The 18,909-nt window shown below is 49.4% G+C and overlaps 1 protein-coding gene across 2 annotated transcripts; it reads left to right on the forward strand.

Moving 5' to 3' along the window:
* Window positions 1-412: 412 nt before the first annotated feature.
* LOC117964118 (twinfilin-2-like) lies at window positions 413-17,732 on the forward strand. 2 transcript variants are annotated; one of them, XM_059000045.1, is made up of 10 exons: window positions 413-431; window positions 726-844; window positions 4,430-4,507; window positions 7,721-7,899; window positions 11,563-11,658; window positions 11,901-12,005; window positions 13,788-13,913; window positions 14,465-14,615; window positions 16,196-16,317; window positions 16,547-17,732. In XM_059000045.1, exons 2-10 carry the CDS (start codon window positions 820-822, stop codon window positions 16,712-16,714), a joined length of 1,050 nt encoding a protein of 349 aa, XP_058856028.1. In that variant the 5' UTR covers window positions 413-431; window positions 726-819; the 3' UTR covers window positions 16,715-17,732. The 2 variants fall into 2 exon arrangements, with proteins under 2 accessions (XP_058856028.1, XP_034762509.2); XM_034906618.2 differs by lacking the exon at window positions 413-431 and having other exon boundaries at window positions 605-844.
* The last annotated feature ends 1,177 nt before the right edge of the window (window positions 17,733-18,909 follow it).

Raw genomic sequence — 18,909 nt, forward strand, 5'->3', positions numbered from 1 at the left:
GCTGCTTGGTTGAGGTCTCTTCCCCTGCTGGTAACCGAGGAAGCCGAGACTCTGCACAGAGCCGCACTCTTCGCAGAGCCACTCGCTCACCTGTCAGGCTTATCTCACCTGTGCTGGCGCTCATCTATAATTCACACAGTGGTGTTCTTGGCTTGTCAACAGCACCATGCAACCCCCTTTCTGGGGGGGGGGGGGGGGCAGAGTTTTACACACACCTGAACCCATGCGCGTATTCACGGCTGGTTTCACAGACCTCGATTCGGACTAATCTTAAGACTGATACAATATTAGATTATATTACACGTGGCAGCTGGGGTTCCCTGGGGAGAATGCACCGAATATATTGAAGTTTTCGTATCTTCTTATGTGCTTAATAGCAGTATGTTGCTTTTTTGAAGTTTTTTCAAGTGAATGTATGGAACGATCTGCCGGTACTGTAATGCGATCTGTAGGTTTTGCAATTTATAAACAAACTACCGGTACATAGTTTCATACGTATATTATTCTGCAATGCATTTGACATTTCATAATTCTGTAGTGCGTTCATTTGTTTACCCTGGTATTATAGCCGCGGGGTGTGATATTCACTCTGTGTAATGCAATGCGCTATTGCGTTGTGTCATCATTGTTAATATTGTATCACACGAACCCGGTGCAACCCCGGGGCTCAGCCGCGGTCACGTCACAGACCCGGAAGTGAGGCGGTGCCGTGTTGTTTCCTGTAGCTTTTGCAGAGACGAGAGCTGGGAGACAGGGAGGAGAAAACAGCGGGGACGAGGAGCAAGAAAACCAGCCTGGAAATCACGGAGCGCCGACGCAATGGCGCACCAGACCGGGATTAACTGTAAGTAATGAAGCGGCTCCTCTTTGCATTGCTGTGTCCCGTGTTACACAGTTACGGGCTTCACTCCCGTCAAAGTGGGGTTTGTTTCCGTGCCTGAGGGTTTAATTATGATAGTAACAGTAATGCAAATACATTATACATAGCGGTTAACAGCAGTGTAGCTGGCAACACGGAACCGCCCACCTCCGCGTTATAGTTTATTTGATTGCATTATTGTTACGCACACGCACACGCACACGCACACGCACACGCACACACACACACACATATATGTATTACAGCGGATTGAGGATGTGTTCGGTTTGCAGAAACGATGCTTTGAATAGGCAGCCTACGTGTCTGAAAAATGGGAACTTGACATTTTCAGAAATTAAAGTGGTGATAATGTCGTGCAAAAAATAAAATAAAAAAAGAAGTCACCAGCCCGTTTATTATACAACGTGGAATTTGAGTATGTGTAGTATTCTGCTGAAGCATGCTGTGACAGGTTATTAAAACATCAGCGTCATGTATTTTTTTTTAAGCGCCTTGTTAGATTAGGCATGCGATGGTTCCTGGTTGATGCACACGGTCTGTTGTTTTTTAAAATGCTTGCATTCTTAGCGCTGGTATGAACAGGAGTGCTCGGCACACTGTCTGCAGAACATGCTCCACTTATGTGTGAGCAGCAATGCTTGTGCGAGCTGCAGCAGCACAGCGACCAACAGCAGCATCCGCGTTCACAAGAGCACATTCAGTGTCATATTGTCTCGAATAACAGGGATGGGAATAAGACTCCTATTGCATGGCAGTGCCACCCATTCCAGGCTTTACTACGAGCTCGCTTAGCACCAGTGTGTCTTATTAAACTCATAGTGATGTCAATTAACTGGTGGTGGCACTTCCTTAACCAGCAGTATATTACCACACCTCCTCTATCACATGCAATATGAATGCATTAATAACTGACATGGTTGGGATCCACATAAAAAGGGATTTTGAAACTAACAAATGCAGTGATATAAAGAGTGAAACCTCTGTTCTAGCCTGTCCGGGAGTGAACGCAGGAGAGTGCGGATGGTTTTTAATTAGCTGTGTCCTCTGTGCAGTGGGGCACACAGGTGTTGAATTCATATTAAAACCCTGTCCTGAGGGTAAGAGGTCTGGAGCACACTGTGAGTCCAGCAGACACGCCGGGATATCCAGCCCCTCAGGCAGGGTCTGGAAAGGAGCACCTCCTGCACAGCTGCCTTCCTGTCCTGTGCACTGTGGAGAGCCAGACCACAGACCACGAGACCTGTCTGCGTTAGTTAAAATCAGCTTGAGCACCGCAGTGAAGAGCCGGCTGCCAGACTTAGTAACACACAGCATGGGGCGTGTGTGCCGGCGCTGTACTGTTTCAGCACAGATTTCTAATTCATCAGCACTGCAACAGTACAGTCTGTGGTTCTTTTAGACAGTGTTAAGGATAGTAACACACAGCATGGCACGTGTGTGCCGGCGCTGTACTGTTTCAGCACAGATTTCTAATTCATCAGCACTGCAACAGTACAGTCTGTGGTTCTTTTAGACAGTGTTAAAGATAGTAACACACAGCATGGCACGTGTGTGCCGGCGCTGTACTGTTTCAGCACAGATTTCTAATTCATCAGCACTGAAACAGTACAGTCTGTGGTTCTTTTAGACAGTGTTAAGGATAGTAACACACAGCACGGGACGCGTGTGCCGGAGCTGTACTGTTTCAGCACAGATTTCTAATTCATCAGCACTGAAACAGTACGGTCTGTGGTTCTTTTAGACAGTGGTAAGGATAGTAACACACAACATGGGACGCGTGTGCCGGAGCTGTACTGTTTCAGCACAGATTTCTAATTCATCAGCACTGAAACAGTACAGCGCGTCTCCTTTCCTGCCAGTGAGCACCTCTCTTGTCTTGCATTACCATCGAACTCATGACTGAATAGTGTATCCGCTTTAGAGAACTTTTTTTTTTTCACTTCTGTTTTTGAAGTTTTGCTCATTGAACAGTTGGATATTGAAGACTGCTGCGGTGTACCAAGGTGAAAGTGTAGTACCTAAGTAAATAGAAGAGCGATCTTTCCTGGGGGACCAAATCTAAGTTAATCTGAGCTATTAAAAGGTAGAGCACACGTCATACAAGGTGGACCATCAGGACCATGATGACCTGCTCATCACACTGCATTTCCACTCTGCAACACCCTGAGCTGCTGTGTAAAAATGACCTGCTCATCACACTGCATTTCCACTCTGCAACACCCTGAGCTGCTGTGTAAAAATGACCTGCTCATCACACTGCATATCCACTCTGCAACACCCTGAGCTGCTGTGTAAAAGCCCCACTTTTATGAGAGCAAACTCAAAGGGAGGGACAGGAGCTTGCAGGATCCAGCCAGCCGGCACAGGATGCGATGCAGCAGTTTCTTTGGGTTTGACGTGGCTTTGCTGTACATGCTTGTAGGTGGAGAGCTGCACATTAGTGAGACTGTGTCGGTGCACTCCGTCTCTGGAGCACCAGGAGGCACTGAAACTGAACCATGATGATCAATGCATTCTGACTTTTATGTGTCTTATATTTATTATTTATTTATTTTGGTCACACCCAGGGGTTGTGGAGCTGCAAACCTTTATCTCTGCTAAACCTGATCTGAATTTAACCATAAATAAATACATACATACATTCACTTGGAAACACATTTGAGTGTCGTTTCCAATGCATATACAAACATTATTATTATTATTATTATTATTATTATTATTATTATTATTATTTTTGGCAGATTACAGGTGTTGCAGGCAATACAAAACCGTATTTCAATGCAGTGTAGTTTACAGTAAGTGCAAATTATACTACTAAAAATACAATATAGAATAAGATGCAACAAGTTAGGATTACAACAATTGATATCTACAATCAGCTATGAATCCAGTAACAAGGTGCTGAGGTCAGGCCAGTATAGTACAGTGCAAACTGCTGTGCAGTGGGAGTCTTGTTCCATCCCTGTATTAAACCCTGGAATGGATCACACTGCTGTGCAGTGGGAGTCTTGTTCCATCCCTGTATTAAACGCTGGAATGGATCACACTGCTGTGCAGTGGGAGTCTTATTTCATCCCTGTATTAAACCCTGGAATGGATCACACTGCTGTGCAGTGGGAGTCTTGTTCCATCCCTGTATTAAGGCTGTGACTCGATGAGCTTCTATATTTCATCCCCTGTCACCCGAGTCCAGCCCACAGCGGCTGTGCTATATTTGGGCGGCTGTGTGATCACTGGCTGTGGGGATCAGGTTCTCAGCCCAGGATCACATGCTGCTGCTGTATTTAATAAGTGCACCTCTTCTCATTGGCAGTTGCTTAGCTCAGTGTCAGTGCTCCACACAGAGTAGGAATAACACTGCTGAGAAGAGAAGAGGCCCTGCTTCAGTATCCCACTCTTTTGTACATATTCATACAGTGTTTTCTACCCCTGATTGGAAACATCGCTGCCTCCGAGCTAACGAAAGGAGATCTTTATATTTTTAAGAGTTGTTTTTTTTTGTTCTTTGGTGTTCCCGGGATCTCACCAGCATGTTTCTGGTTCTTTTAGCTACTCCGGAGCTCAAGGAGTTCCTCTTCAAGGCGCGGAACGGGTCGGTGCGGCTCATCAAGGTGGTCATCGAGGATGGTGAGTGCACTGCGCTGTCGGGGGGGGGGGAGGGATCATCCTGGATCATATCAGGATCTCACAACAGACGCCTCAGCAGCACCCCCACTCCACAGAGAAAACAGTTCAGTGCCCATGCACGCGTGGTGTGGGGTTTCTGTTACAGACAGGTCCAGGTTAACAGGATCTGAGTGGAGTGGCTTTGATCCCACTGTAATTTAGCCTCGTAAGTCCCCCTATCATCCTTACAATTGAAATGACTGTGTGTGTCTGTCTGTCTCTGCCTGTCTGTGTGTCTGTCTGTCTCTGCCTGTCTGTGTGTCTGTCTATCTCTGCCTGTCTGTGTGTCTGTCTGTCTCTGCCTGCCTGTCTCTGTCTGTCTCTGCCTGTCTGTCTGTTTGTCGTTGTTTTTTTAATCGTTGTTAATCAATGAAAGTGCAAAAGAACAAGATGTTTTCAATACAGTTTAGATGAACCGTTTGCGTGGCACTAAGACACTCTGTTTCATGTGAGTGTTTCTAGTTAAACAACAACACTGGGGATTGAACATAAGAATATAAGAAATTCTAGAATGAGAAAAGTCAGTTCGGCTCACTTAATGCAAGCGTGGTCCGTTAGCACTCGGGAGAGAAAAAACAAACCCCCCTGACCAAGTTAGTAGGGAAATGAAACCTCTGGGAATGCGTGGATAAGCGGACTGCCCTTCCTCCAGACAGCTAGCTAAAGGTCTTCTTACAGTCACAGAGAGGGTTACACAGGATTGTTCATGACAGCATCCAGTCTATTTTGGAAGGATCCGACAGTCTCTGCTCAGCAGCCTGTTCCAGTGGTTCAGCACCCTTTCTGTGAAGAAGCTCCTTCTCCCCTCGGTTCTGGATATGCCCTTCTTCAGCTTCCAGCCGTGGCCCCCGCTTCTGCTCTCTGTGATCTGTGAAAGAATTCTCAGCAGCTACTTTGTTAAGCCCCTTGACCATTTGAAATACCTCTATTAAGTGACCTCTGGCTCTCCTCCTTTCTACACGATACAGATTGAGCTCTTTCAGTCTGTCTTCATATGACATGCCCTTCAATCCTGGAATGAATCGTGTTGCTCTCCTCTGTACTCTCTCCAGTGCCTCGATGTCTTATGATATGAGGATCTGAAGTGGACACAGTATTCTAGGTGCGGTCGTACCACTGCACTGTATCATTTTAATATAACTTCTCTTGATTTGAATTCGGCCGTCCTGTCCATTCTCCTTGCCTTTTTTTATTGCTTCTCCACACTGTCTAGTTGTCTTAAGAGATTCCTCCACTGCTACCCCTTTTCATGCACAGCCTCCTCTGTTTCGTTGCTGTTCATGCTGTAATGTTGTTGTGCCGATGTGCAGGAGGCGTTGCTTCACGGGCATGTATGCTGTATATCCAGGCTGAGCCGTGGCTCTTCAAGTTGCATGACTCCCTCAAACCGTCGCTGTTTTGTCTCTGCGGTGCCACATGTGTGAGCTGCTCAGGGGGTCGGGCTGATCTCCTCGCAGGCCAATGGAAAGTATGTGCAGACCCTGCTGGAATGTGCTCTGCTCAGAATAGCACAGGCGTTGCTGAGCAGTGAGAGGCAGACACTGTGCTCTGCAGGTCCTCAGGGAAACCCCCTGGGATCAGTGCAAACCACGGACCCTTCACAGGGACGGAGGAGGCTTGTGATGTTCTTCAGAGGAAAGCAGTGCGTTTGAGTAGCTTAGTGGTTAGAGAATGAAAGTGCTGGGCAGATGAAGAAAAAGATGTAAAGTTTGTGTGTTGAGTGAGAAAGCACTATTAACCAGGGAGAACGAGAGTCTCAATTCTAAGGGTGGATCCATACACTGATTCCATGTCACAATCCATATTGCAATATGCAGGTCTCCTTACCATGTGTATCACATGCGACGGGCTGCTGTTACTGGACGATGCAGAATAAGATCTCATGTTCATTTGAAGACCACAGTGTAACGAGAGAGGGGAGACGAGGAGCCATGGCTGTGCTTGTGGTCTTGTATTGATACAAGCGACGCACGCCTCTGTTACCATACGATCGGTCATGTAAAGAAAGCCTCACGATTCACTGATGACACGTTTCTTAATGGGAACCCTGCGCTTGTTTCAGTACGGTGCACTGCAGCGATGGCGTCCCACAGACTGCTATCACAAGTTACAAAACACACCCATGCCAGCAATCCCCGAGCGCTGTAGTCTTTCTCAAGCTGAAGGAGGAAACTGAAAGAAGAAATGGATTTCCTCCGCTGCAGGAGAGCAGTGACTGACCTGTTTGTGTAAAAAGTGTGTCTCGTACCGTTAAACCACAGAGAGAGGAAGTGAGACAGCATTGGAACGAGGTGCTGCTCTGAGTTAATGACAGCAGTGCTGTACAGAGCATGCAGCGCGCACACAGGGCAAGAGCACCGTGAGTGTGTGTGTGTGTGTGTGAGAGCGTGCATCTCTGTCTGTGTGTGTGCGTGAGTGCGTGCGTCTCTGTGTGTGTGTGTGTGAGTGCGTGCGTCTCTGTGTGTGTGTGTGAGTGCGTGCGTCTCTGTGTGTGTGTGTGAGTGCGTGCGTCTCTGTGTGTGTGTGAGTGCGTCTCTGTGTGTGTGTCTCAGTATGTGTTTGCTGATGCGTTGCTGGGGAGTGGATTTCTGATTACAGTAATGGGACTGAAGGACAGGCATATCAATGAATTGTCCACTGATCAATAATTAACCAGGAAGCAGAGAGGGATGAAATGTAAGATCTCAGTGTTGACAGAACCTGACCGGAGGGACAGAAACCCGATGCAGCCGGGCTCCGGGCTCCGGGCTCCAGGCTCGGACTCACAGGTGGTTTGATTCCGCAGCGAGACGGTTCTCTCTGGGGAAGGGGATCCTGTTGCAAGTTTGTCCCACTTCAGTAGGGGGCGCTGTGCGGCTCCTCTCTGTGTCTCTAATGTGTAATGAGGGTCTCGCGGGCAGCACAGCCGTTAGCTCTCTCCACAGTCTGCAGTTAGGGCTATTTTTTTAGGTAGGTAATTGAGAGAAATGTGTGTGCCTAACCTGATCGGCCTTTATTGCTGTGAACTCCAGTAAGTTCAATTGAGTTGTAATGTGATGCGGCCCTGTGTAGCTCACAGCACAGAGCGCATTAGCAGTGCTGAGGGCGACGCGCTGGGGGAGTTTCATAAGAGAGTGTGTGTTTTGTCCCTCACTGATGGCTGATGGCCGGGTCGCTGTGTGTTTTGTGTTTCAGAGCAGCTGGTGCTTGGCGCGTACAAAGAGCCGTCACGGAGCTGGGACCAGGACTACGACAGGTTCCTGCTTCCCCTCCTCGAGGAAGATGAACCCTGCTACATCCTGTACCGCCTCGACTCCCAGAATGCACAGGGCTACGAGTGGCTCTTCATTTCCTGGTCACCTGACCACTCCCCGGTACGTCCGTCCTGGGTTACAGATCTGAGGTCACAGTGGTCAGGACCGTCCTGTTGATTAGGATTACAGATCTGAGGTCACAGTGGTCAGGACCGTCCTGTTGGTAGCTCCGAGAGGCATCCAAGCAGGGGTGGGGTCACTTCCTGTTTTTAAAATCAATTTGAAGGAATTGGAATTGGAATTGGAATTGCTATTTTAGAGACGTATTGTTGTGATTGTTCAACAGCTTTCATTGAAGACAGTTTAATTGACTAAAGCTGAAGGAACACAGAGACACTTTGTGGCGTGGAACTCGGTTTCAGGTCACTGCACGGCACACAAGGGGAGACGTGGGGTTTGATGCAGCAAAGTTACCTCAGACTAAGTCTCCCGGTCTCCTGGAACCAGGTTTCAAACCGCTGTTCCTTTAAAAAGTGGCTTTGTGTTCCCTCATCTTAACAGTGACTTCAATTGATGTAATTTATTACCCCTGTGAGAAGCTCATTTTAACAGAATACTGGGAATTGCACATTTTGATCAATGATGTGTTGAACTGATTCCAAACGGATTGGGAATGGGAATTGCTTTTAAAAAGGTATTGGAAGTGGAATTGAAAAAGAGGAATGTACCCCGACGCTGCATCAGAGTGCACAGGCAATGGCAAGGGATCAACCAGAGAGACTAATGGAGAGGAAAATCGGGTCCGAGAGGCTCGTCAAGTCTGCAGTGTTAACGAGTGGATTAACATCCCTCCATGCCTCGTCGGGTCAAGGCTGTGATCAGGGCAGTGACCCAGCCCAGGGACTGGGTACGGGTTCCTGATAGTCAAGGCTGTGATCAGGGCAGTGACCCAGCCCCGGGACTGGGTACGGGTTCCTGATAGTCAAGGCTGTGAGCAGGGCAGTGACCCAGCCCCGGGACTGGGTACGGGTTCCTGATAGTCAAGGCTGTGATCAGGGCAGTGACCCAGCCCCGGGACTGGGTACGGGTTCCTGATAGTCAAGGCTGTGAGCAGGGCAGTGACCCAGCCCCGGGACTGGGTACGGGTTCCTGAAATTCAAGGCTGTGAGCAGGGCAGTGACCCAGCCCCGGGACTGGGTACGGGTTCCTGATAGTCAAGGCTGTGAGCAGGGCAGTGACCCAGCCCCGGGACTGGGTACGGGTTCCTGATAGTCAAGGCTGTGAGCAGGGCAGTGACCCAGCCCCGGGACTGGGTACTGGTTCCTGATAGTGTCCAGCCAGTGTGTGTTTGCAGGAAGCCCCGTCCTAGACACACCAGCCTGATTGCGCAGCACAGGAAGCAGCCCTCAGGGAAACGAGAGCCGGGAGCAACAGCCAAGCTTGTGAAGAGCAGCGTGGCAGAGTGAGATAAAGAAAGGCATGACAGGCATGGAAACAAGACTCCTATTGCATAGCGACTTCACCCATTCCAAGCTTGATGAGTCACAGCAGCACATCGCATTCTCTTCTGAGAGAGGACAGTCACACGCTATTCAGAGAGAGAGGACAGTCATACGCTATTCAGAGAGAGAGGACAGTCACACGCTGTTCAGAGAGAGAGAGAGAGGACAGTGTTTTCCAGTAGCAGGTAAACAGTTCATTGCAACAGACTGTTAGTGTCTCTGAGCAGCTTTCCATTGCAAGGATGGATATAAGACTCCTATTTCCTAGTCACAAAGCAGCCGGGCTCATGTGTGAATGCACGCTTTGGAATGGGTGAGGTCATGTGTTAAAGTGAGCCTCTGTGTTGTGTAACCTGAAAGCCAGGCTCGCAATCCCTGGGACACAGTCTGCAGTTAACTATTCACAGCTAGGCTCAACGCCTACACTCTGGCGGGCTTGCAAAAGTTCAAATAAAATAATAATAATAGTAAACACAATATTTCTATTATTTGGGTGCTTGTTTTTCATTTTGTAACATTAACATGATTTCTTCTCATTTAAAAAAAAAAAAAAATCTGAGTTAATGAAAGAGTGGAATGGTTTGACAACACTACCCCATGTGTCTGATCTGCACCATAAGAGACACCCAGCCCTTAAAGTGTTCCATATTAAAGCACAGCAAAGTGTAACACAGCAGAGCACAGAGAGGTGTGGTACAGCACAGCAAAGTGTAACACAGCAGAGCACAGAGAGGTGTGGTACAGCACAGCAAAGTGTAACACAGCAGAGCACGGAGAGGTGTGGTACAGCACAGCAAAGTGTAACACAGCAGAGCACGGAGAGGTGTGGTACAGCACAGCAAAGTGTAACACAGCAGAGCACGGAGAGGTGTGGTACAGCACAGCAAAGTGTAACACAGCAGAGCACGGAGAGGTGTGGTACAGCACAGCAAAGTGTAACACAGCAGAGCACGGAGAGGTGTGGTACAGCACAGCAAAGTGTAACACAGCAGAGCACAGAGAGGTGTGGTACAGCACAGCAAAGTGTAACACAGCAGAGCACGGAGAGGTGTGGTACAGCACAGCAAAGTGTAACACAGCAGAGCACGGAGAGGTGTGGTACAGCACAGCAAAGTGTAACACAGCAGAGCACGGAGAGGTGTGGTACAGCACAGCAAAGTGTAACACAGCAGAGCACGGAGAGGTGTGGTACAGCACAGCAAAGTGTAACACAGCAGAGCACGGAGAGGTGTGGTGCAGCACAGCAAAGTGTAACACAGCAGAGCACAGAGAGGTGTGGTACAGCACAGCAAAGTGTAACACAGCAGAGCACGGAGAGGTGTGGTACAGCACAGCAAAGTGTAACACAGCAGAGCACGGAGAGGTGTGGTGCAGCACAGCAAAGTGTAACACAGCAGAGCACAGAGAGGTGTGGTACAGCACAGCAAAGTGTAACACAGCAGAGCACGGAGAGGTGTGGTACAGCACAGCAAAGTGTAACACAGCAGAGCACAGAGAGGTGTGGTACAGCACAGCAAAGTGTAACACAGCAGAGCACAGAGAGGTGTGGTAAAGCACAGGGAAGCATTGTAAAGCACAGAGAGGTCTGGTAAAGCATAGGGAAGCATTGTAAAGCACAGAGAGGTCTGGTAAAGCATAGGGAAGCATTGTAAAGCACAGAGAGGTATGGTGAAGCATAGGGAAGCATTGTAAAGCACAGAGAGGTCTGGTAAAGCATAGGGAAGCATTGTAAAGCACAGAGAGGTCTGGTAAAGCATAGGGAAGCATTGTAAAGCATAGAGAGGTCTGGTAAAGCATAGGGAAGCATTGTAAAGCACAGAGAGGTCTGGTAAAGCATAGGGAAGCATTGTAAAGCACAGAGAGGTCTGGTAAAGCATAGGGAAGCATTGTAAAGCACAGAGAGGTCTGGTAAAGCATAGGGAAGCATTGTAAAGCACAGAGAGGTATGGTGAAGCATAGGGAAGCATTGTAAAGCACAGAGAGGTCTGGTAAAGCATAGGGAAGCATTGTAAAGCACAGAGAGGTCTGGTAAAGCATAGGGAAGCATTGTAAAGCACAGAGAGGTCTGGTAAAGCATAGGGAAGCATTGTAAAGCACAGAGAGGTCTGGTAAAGCATAGGGAAGAATTATAAAGCCCAGAGAGGAGCATATTAAAAAACATGGTAAACTATGGGAAACCCATTGCATAGGGGAAAACTGTAAAATCACCATGCAGAAATAGTGTGGTAAACTCCTGTAAGGATACACACACTGCATTGACTTGCATTGCTTCTCTGCGCAGGTGAGGCAGAAGATGCTGTACGCAGCCACCAGAGCAACCGTGAAGAAGGAGTTCGGAGGGGGACACGTCAAGGACGAGATCTTCGGGACGCTGCAGGTACGAGGACAGAGCACGGGACAGACAGCACAGGAGGGACACGGGGCAGAGGGGCACGGACAGACCACACGGGAGGGACACAGGACAGAGGGACACAGGACAGAGCTACAGAGGGACAGAGAGCATGAATTCCCTGCCCCCCGGTCGTTCTGTATTTCCAGAAAGCGGACATACCCTTTCATGGCTTGTTGGAAGGTAGTGTGTACCTGACTCCCCTGGTTTATTCTCTCTCCCTCTCCCAGGAAGACGTCTCGTTCCTGGGGTACCAGCGGCACGTCTCCTCCTGCTCCGCCCCTGCTCCCCTCACCGCTGCCGAGCAGGAGCTGCAGCAAATCAAAATCAATGAGGTAGGCAGGGGGCGTGACACGCAGCAGCCAGTAGGAAAGGAGGGAGGGAGGGAGGGGTTAGGAGGGGGGCATTCCTTCCTGTTGGAATGGATCAAGGCTGTGGGGTTTCTGGTTGAGATCATGTGTGGTACAGCATGAAGAATTCAGTGAGGACAAGCAGAGCTGCTCTTTCCATTGAAACAGAATTAAACCAGAGCTGCGGTGTTGAGCACAAATGTTCCTGCGTCTTTTTGACTAGAAGTCTGGGGGTTTGTGTGTTATTTGTGTGTGTGTTGTGTTGTTTGTGGTAATGGTTCTGCGATGGCCCGCTCTGCTTAACCCCTCTGGTCTGCTTCTCCTGTTTCTTTCAGGACAGGGTGGTGCAGGTAAGTGCTGCTGCTTTACAGTTTTGAGTGACTGTTCATGTGTGGAGATGAGACTCCTGTTGCATAACCGTGTCACCCATTCCAGGGTTTAATACAAGCTTGATCAGCCCCAGTGTATGGGTTCCCAGGGGGTCTTCTGAGTTGGCTGCACACTGCCTCTGGTGCATTCTGGGGGTTGTAGTTCAGTCAGCGTGGCTTAGTGTCTAAGTGTCCCAGAACCACCTGCTTTACCCCTGCTCTGTCCCGTGTTGTACGGATCGCAGTTCTGAACTCCTTCCATCTCCCAGAACGCTTCTGTGATGTGCAAGTTGAACTGCTTAGAAACGTGTTCTTTTGAAAAGGTAACGCCTGCATGCAGCTCACATGTCCGGATTACCGCTGGTCTTTTAGTAACGTTAGAGCTGATCCGGATCAGAGAATACGGCTGTTAAGAAAACTAATCAAGCAGAAAAGCGTTGGTGCCTTCCTCAGTGGAGGGAAGGTGCTAAACATTATGTCTGCCTGACTTTAGTTCCAGGGTTTACCTTTTTAATTTGTGATTGTTTTTTTGGATTTGATTTTGTTCCTGTCGAAGTTTCTCAGTGTTTCTTTACATTTCATTTAAACGTATTTGTAAAAAAAATTGCAGTGGCTCTCCTGTGCTTAACTATGACCCAGAAATGTGGTCATGAGGTCAGAGAGGCGGGCGTGAGGTCAGAGAGGCGGCCGTGAGGTCAGAGAGGCGGCCGTGGGGTCAGAGGGGCGGCCGTGGGGTCAGAGGGGCGGCCGTGGGGTCAGAGGGGCGGCCGTGGGGTCAGAGGGGCGGCCGTGGGGTCAGAGAGGCTCAGTAACATGCAGGCCAGGCTCTTGGTCCAGACCTGATGGGCTGTTAGAAATTCACCAACCTGCTGATTTACCAACCAATGGATTAGTCTCTCTGTTCTTGTTTCCCTTGCCTTTCCCCCCAGGAATCGAAGCGCAGAGTGGTAGGTTTGTGTGGTTGGGTGCCCTTTGGGGGTGTGGCCTTTCCCTGTCCCGTGAGCTTCACTTCTTTGTCTTGTTGTTTTTGACGGAGTAAAAGTTTGAAGTTCAGGACCTGTCTGGTTTATTTAACAGCAGTCCTGAAATGTTCCCTGCAGGCAAGATGTTATTTATGTCATCAAAATGGACTTTAAATAACTTGCAAGTTGTCTGTCTGTCTGTCTGTCTGTCTGTCTGTCTCTATCTATCTATCTATCTATCTATCTATCTATCTATCTGTGTGTGTGTGTCTGTGTATGAGTGTTTCTCTGTGTCCATGTGTGTGTGTCTGTATGTATGTGTGTCCGTGTGTGTGTCTCTGTGTCTGTCTGTGTGTGTGTGTGTGTTGGATAGTTATCTGTGAGCATCCTGCCCAGAACGTGGTTTCTGAGAGCAGCCCCTTTGTCTCCCCCTGCAGGTGAAGACGGAGATCAGCGTGGAGAGTAAACACCAGACTCTGCAGGGTCTGGCCTTCCCCCTCCAGGAGGAGGCACAGCGAGCCATCCTGCTGCTCAAGCAGAGGAACATCAACTACATCCAGCTGGTAAGGAGCCCGCTACCTCGCTGCAGCCAGGGGGCGCTGGTCTGCACATTTACTCTTTTATACAGCGCTGCTCATGCCAAGGCATCCCAGGGCGCTTCACAGTTAAACCGTTTGAAGTGTAAAAGATCCCTAATGAGCTTGTGGTTAAATCTTGTGGTTCGGACTGTAAAAGAACTGCTCACAGTAGTGGTGTAACGATACACTGATCTCACAATACATGGGACGGTCCTGATTGTAGAAAGAGACACAAACACACAAAACACATGGATTCTTCATTCAAGACTAGGACTATTAATATTCAAGAATTATAGAAGTACAGTGAGCTCTGTTAACCCTGACCCTCACCCTGACCCTGACCCTGACCCTGACCCTGACCCTGACGTATTACTGCAACTCCATAAAGAGCCGCTCTCGTCACTTTTCCTGTGGAATCAGTAAGATACCTTGGTACACAAGTCTCCAAAGTAGCCTGTGAATTTGTAAGCAATGTAGTGTTTGCCAGCGAGGGTGCCGCCCCGTGGGCAGCTCTGACCCGTGTCTTGGCTCCTCAGAAGCTGGATATCGAGCGTGAGACGGTGGAGCTGGTGCACACCAAGGCCACGGAGCTGGGGGAGCTGCCACACCGCATCCCCACCGACACGCCCAGATACCACTTCTTCCTGTACAAGCACAGCCACGAGGGAGACTATCTGGAGTCTGTGGGTAAGAGACCGAGCCAGTGTCTGTCTGCATCGCGCTCTCTCTCGTCTCTTTGTCTGCTTCTCAGTCTTTATCTCTGTGTGTGTGTGTGTGTGTGTGTCTGCATCTCTGTGTGTGTGTCTGCATCTCTGTGTGTGTGTCTGCATCTCTGTGTGTGTGTCTGCATGTCTCTCTGTGTGTGTCTGCATGTCTCTCTGTGTGTCTGCATCTCTCTCTGTGTGTCTGCATCTCTCTCTGTGTGTCTGCATCTCTCTCTGTGTGTCTGCATCTCTCTCTGTGTGTCTGCATCTCTCTCTGTGTGTCTGCATCTCTCTCTGTGTGTCTGCATCTCTCTCTGTGTGTCTGCATCTCTCTCTGTGTGTCAGCATCTCTCTCTGTGTGTCAGCATCTCTCTGTGTGTGTCTGCATCTCTCTCTCTGTGTGTCTGCATCTCTCTGTGTGTCTGCATCTCTCTCTGTGTGTCTGCATCTCTCTCTGTGTGTCTGCAGCTCTCTCTGCATCTCTCTGTGTGTCTGCATCTCTCTCTGTGTGTCTGCATCTCTCTCTGTGTGTCTGCATCTCTCTCTGTGTGTCTGCATCTCTCTCTGTGTGTCTGCATCTTTCTCTGTGTGTCTGCATCTCTCTCTGTGTGTCTGCATCTCTCTCTGTGTGTCTGCATCTCTCTCTGTGTGTGTCTGCATCTCTCTCTGTGTGTCTGCATCTCTCTCTTTCTCTCTGTTCCACTCTCCTTTTCTTGCCAGCCATGGTCAATGTTCATATGTATTTATCAGAGCCCTGTCCTCTCCCAACACACACTCAAGGATGTTTGAAAGCTTATGCCTTATTTTTCTATATTTTTCCGAATAGAAGCACATTAACTGTTTAACACCTTAAGCACATGTTTGAATGGACCAGCCCAGACTTCTTCACATTTCTTTTGTTGAGTTACTGCTGAACTCTGACCTCACCCAGCGCACACCCAGCCCCTCTGTGATCTCTCCTCCTCTCCTCCCTCTGTCTGCAGTGTTACCTCACCCAGCCCCTCTGTGATCTCTCCTCCTCTCCTCCCTCTGTCTGCAGTGTTACCTCACCCAGCCCCTCTGTGATCTCTCCTCCTCTCCTCCCTCTGTCTGCAGTGTTACCTCACCCAGCCCCTCTGTGATCTCTCCTCCTCTCCTCCCTCTGTCTGCAGTGTTCTCACCCAGCCCCTCTGTGATCTCTCTCCTCCTCTCCTCCCTCTGTCTGCAGTGTTACCTCACCCAGCCCCTCTGTGATCTCTCCTCCTCTCCTCCCTCTCTCTGCAGTGTTACCTCACCCAGCCCCTCTGTGATCTCTCTCTCCTCCTCTCCTCCCTCTCTCTGCAGTGTTACCTCACCCAGCCCCTCTGTAATCTCTCTCTCCTCCTCTCCTCCCTCTCTCTGCAGTGTTACCTCACCCAGCCCCTCTGTGATCTCTCTCTCCTCCTCTCCTCCCTCTCTCTGCAGTGTTACCTCACCCAGCCCCTCTGTAATCTCTCTCTCCTCCTCTCCTCCCTCTCTCTGCAGTGTTACCTCAACCAGCCCCTCTGTAATCTCTCTCTCCTCCTCTCCTCCCTCTCTCTGCAGTGTTTATCTACTCCATGCCCGGGTACAAATGCAGTATTAAGGAGCGGATGCTCTACTCCAGCTGCAAGAGCCGGCTGCTGGACGAGGTGGAGCAGGACTTCCAGCTGGAGATCGCCAAGAAGGTAACGGAAGGAGATTCGACAAGCTTCCAAAACTACACCCACACTAGAGCTGTCATTCAGGGTCTGGGCAGCACACTCAAAGGGAGAGAGTCCTGTAGTAAAAGCACAGCAAAGTGCAATTAAAGCATAAGGGAAGCACTGGAAAGCACAGTGAGATTCCCTGCAGTGGTATGGGACGCTGTCCCTGTGTAGGGGCTGTGTTTGTGATCCTCTGTCCTCTCCCCTGCAGATGGAGATTGATAACGGGGACGAGCTGTCTGCAGACTTGCTGTACGAGGAGGTGCACCCCAAGCAGCAGGCCTTCAAGCAGGCCTTCGCCAAGCCCAAGGGGCCGGCTGGCAAGAGAGGCGTGAAGAGAATAATTAAGGGGGCGGGCGAGAACGGAGAGGACCGCTAGAGGAGAGGCTGCCGGGCTCTGGGAGCTGGACTCTTTACACCCATACCGTCCTGACAGTGATGATGACACTGCCCCTACAGGCCCCTCCTTCACCTCTTCCACCCTCCTCCAGGGACTGGGCAACGCTCATTCATTGTCGCCTCTTCATTTCTTACTGACATCAACTTTCTTTGATGTTTCTTTCTTTCTTTCTCTTTTGTTGTATCTGACACAGTTATGAGGGTTGGAGGTTGGTTGGAGGTTGGAGGTTGGAGGTTGGAGGTTGGAGGTTGGAGGGTTGGAGGTTGGAGGTTGGAGGGTTGGAGGGTTGGGGTTGGGGTTGGGGTTGGGGGGTTTCCATGAACTGATCGAGGTTTTTACATTTCACACCGTCACACACAATGAAGGACCATCGCACTCATCAGTAACTGAGATACCTGGTAGATGTTTCCAACACTTCAGAATGAAATCAGGTTCTTGTAAAAGTACACTGTTAACGATGCAGTATTTTTTTTTTTGTTTTGTTTTTTTCAGTGAATGGTAATCATGTTTTGGTATCCTTGTGAGGACCCAAGTCAGTAAAGAATAAGTTGAATTATTCATACATGCATAGATCTTTAAACACAGATGTGTGTGTGTGTGTGTGTGATGTCATGCACACACACACACGCAGTCTGTCTCTCTCCTGCCCCTCAGGTCTGTTCACTGAAGGGGGGGCTTCATGTTATTCAAACCCCTCCCTCATTCGTTACAGGTTTGCTTGACCGGAGACCCCCTGATAGTGTTTTTATAAACATACTTGAACACTCCAAGACTAGCCCAGACCCCCCCCCCCCCCCCCCCCAGGACGAGGGCCGAGGTCCTTGTGATGCCCCCCCCCGGACAGCTGCTGCTTGGACGGGTTGAACGCACAGTCAGCCGCTAGCTGGGTTACTAACAGATCTGTTGTAATAACTTTCTACAGCCATGTGTCAGCTGTTTCATTTTGTTTTTCTCGCTGTTTAACAAGTAAACTATAAAAGTAAAGATTTGTAACACACGTGCTCTTCCGAACAGTTATTTTTTTTTACTTGTTTTCCTCCACCAATAACACATGCAATATACTGTTACTATAAAGGTTTATTAAGCACGGAAATGCTATGTATGTGCCTACTGCCTACTGCATACTGCCAACTGCATGCCACCCCTCAACAAGGGCACAGGGCAATCGGGATCCCAGTGCCTGCCTGAAGAGAACAGAGCTCAGTCTGTGCTGAGCATGCAGGAAGGAACTGCTCTGAAGAGAGAGTTTCTACAGAAGAGCAGAAGAAAGCTGACGAACAAGAGGGGGCTTTTCGGTCAGCAATGCTCGTCCATCCCCTCATCGTTTATCTGAGTGATCCAGCTAGATAACCCCTGGGACCCTCTTCCATCCCCTCACCACTCTGTGGGACCCTCTTCCATCCCCTCACCACTCTGTGTGACCCTCTTCCATCCCCTCGCCACTCTGTGTGACCCTCTTCCATCCCCTCACCACTCTGTGGGACCCTCTTCCATCCCTTCACCACTCTGTGGGACCCTCTTCCATTCCCTCACCACTCTGCGGGACCCTCTTCCATCCCCTCACCACTCTGCGGGACCCTCTTCCATCCCCTCACCACTCTGCGGGACCCTCTTCCATCCCCTCGCCACTCTGTGTGACCCTCTTCCATCCCCTCACCACTCTGTGGGACCCTCTTCCATCCCCTCGCCACTCTGTGGGACCCTCTTCCATCCCCTCGCCACTCTGTGTGACCCTCTTCCATCCCCTCACCACTCTGCGGGACCCTCTTCCATCCCCTCGCCACTCTGTGGGACCCTCTTCCATCCCCTCGCCACTCTGTGGGACCCTCTTCCATCCCCTCACCACTCTGTGTGACCCTCTTCCATCCCCTCACTACTCTTTGTGAAGAGGAGTCTCCTCTAATGTGGCACTGCTGGGTTTCATGGACGCAGTCACAAGTGATCCTGGACTCTCTTACTTAACACCAAGGAGTCCCAGACTAGTCTTCTCATCAGGGTCTGTAAAAGCAGCCATTAGTTTGGTAGGATGGAGCTCATCAACCTTATTAGTTACTAAGGCTGAGAAAAATATTATTGATCATTCATTAGGAGCAAATATTTGTAATAATAATACTAATAGTGACACACAGATACGAATCATAAAGCGCTGTTTGTTTATATATATATGGGAGACA

Source organism: Acipenser ruthenus, chromosome 25, assembly GCF_902713425.1.
Source record: "Acipenser ruthenus chromosome 25, fAciRut3.2 maternal haplotype, whole genome shotgun sequence".
NCBI classification, from domain to species: domain Eukaryota; kingdom Metazoa; phylum Chordata; class Actinopteri; order Acipenseriformes; family Acipenseridae; genus Acipenser; species Acipenser ruthenus.

Bases quoted from the DNA above. Each gene is read 5' to 3' on its own strand.
- LOC117964118 (XM_059000045.1), top strand. From the start codon at position 820: ATGGCGCACCAGACCGGGATTAACT. The intron at 4,508-7,720 runs GTGAGTGCACTG...TTTGTGTTTCAG, and splicing joins CAAGGTGGTCATCGAGGATG to AGCAGCTGGTGCTTGGCGCG. The intron at 13,914-14,464 runs GTAAGGAGCCCG...TTGGCTCCTCAG, and splicing joins ACATCAACTACATCCAGCTG to AAGCTGGATATCGAGCGTGA.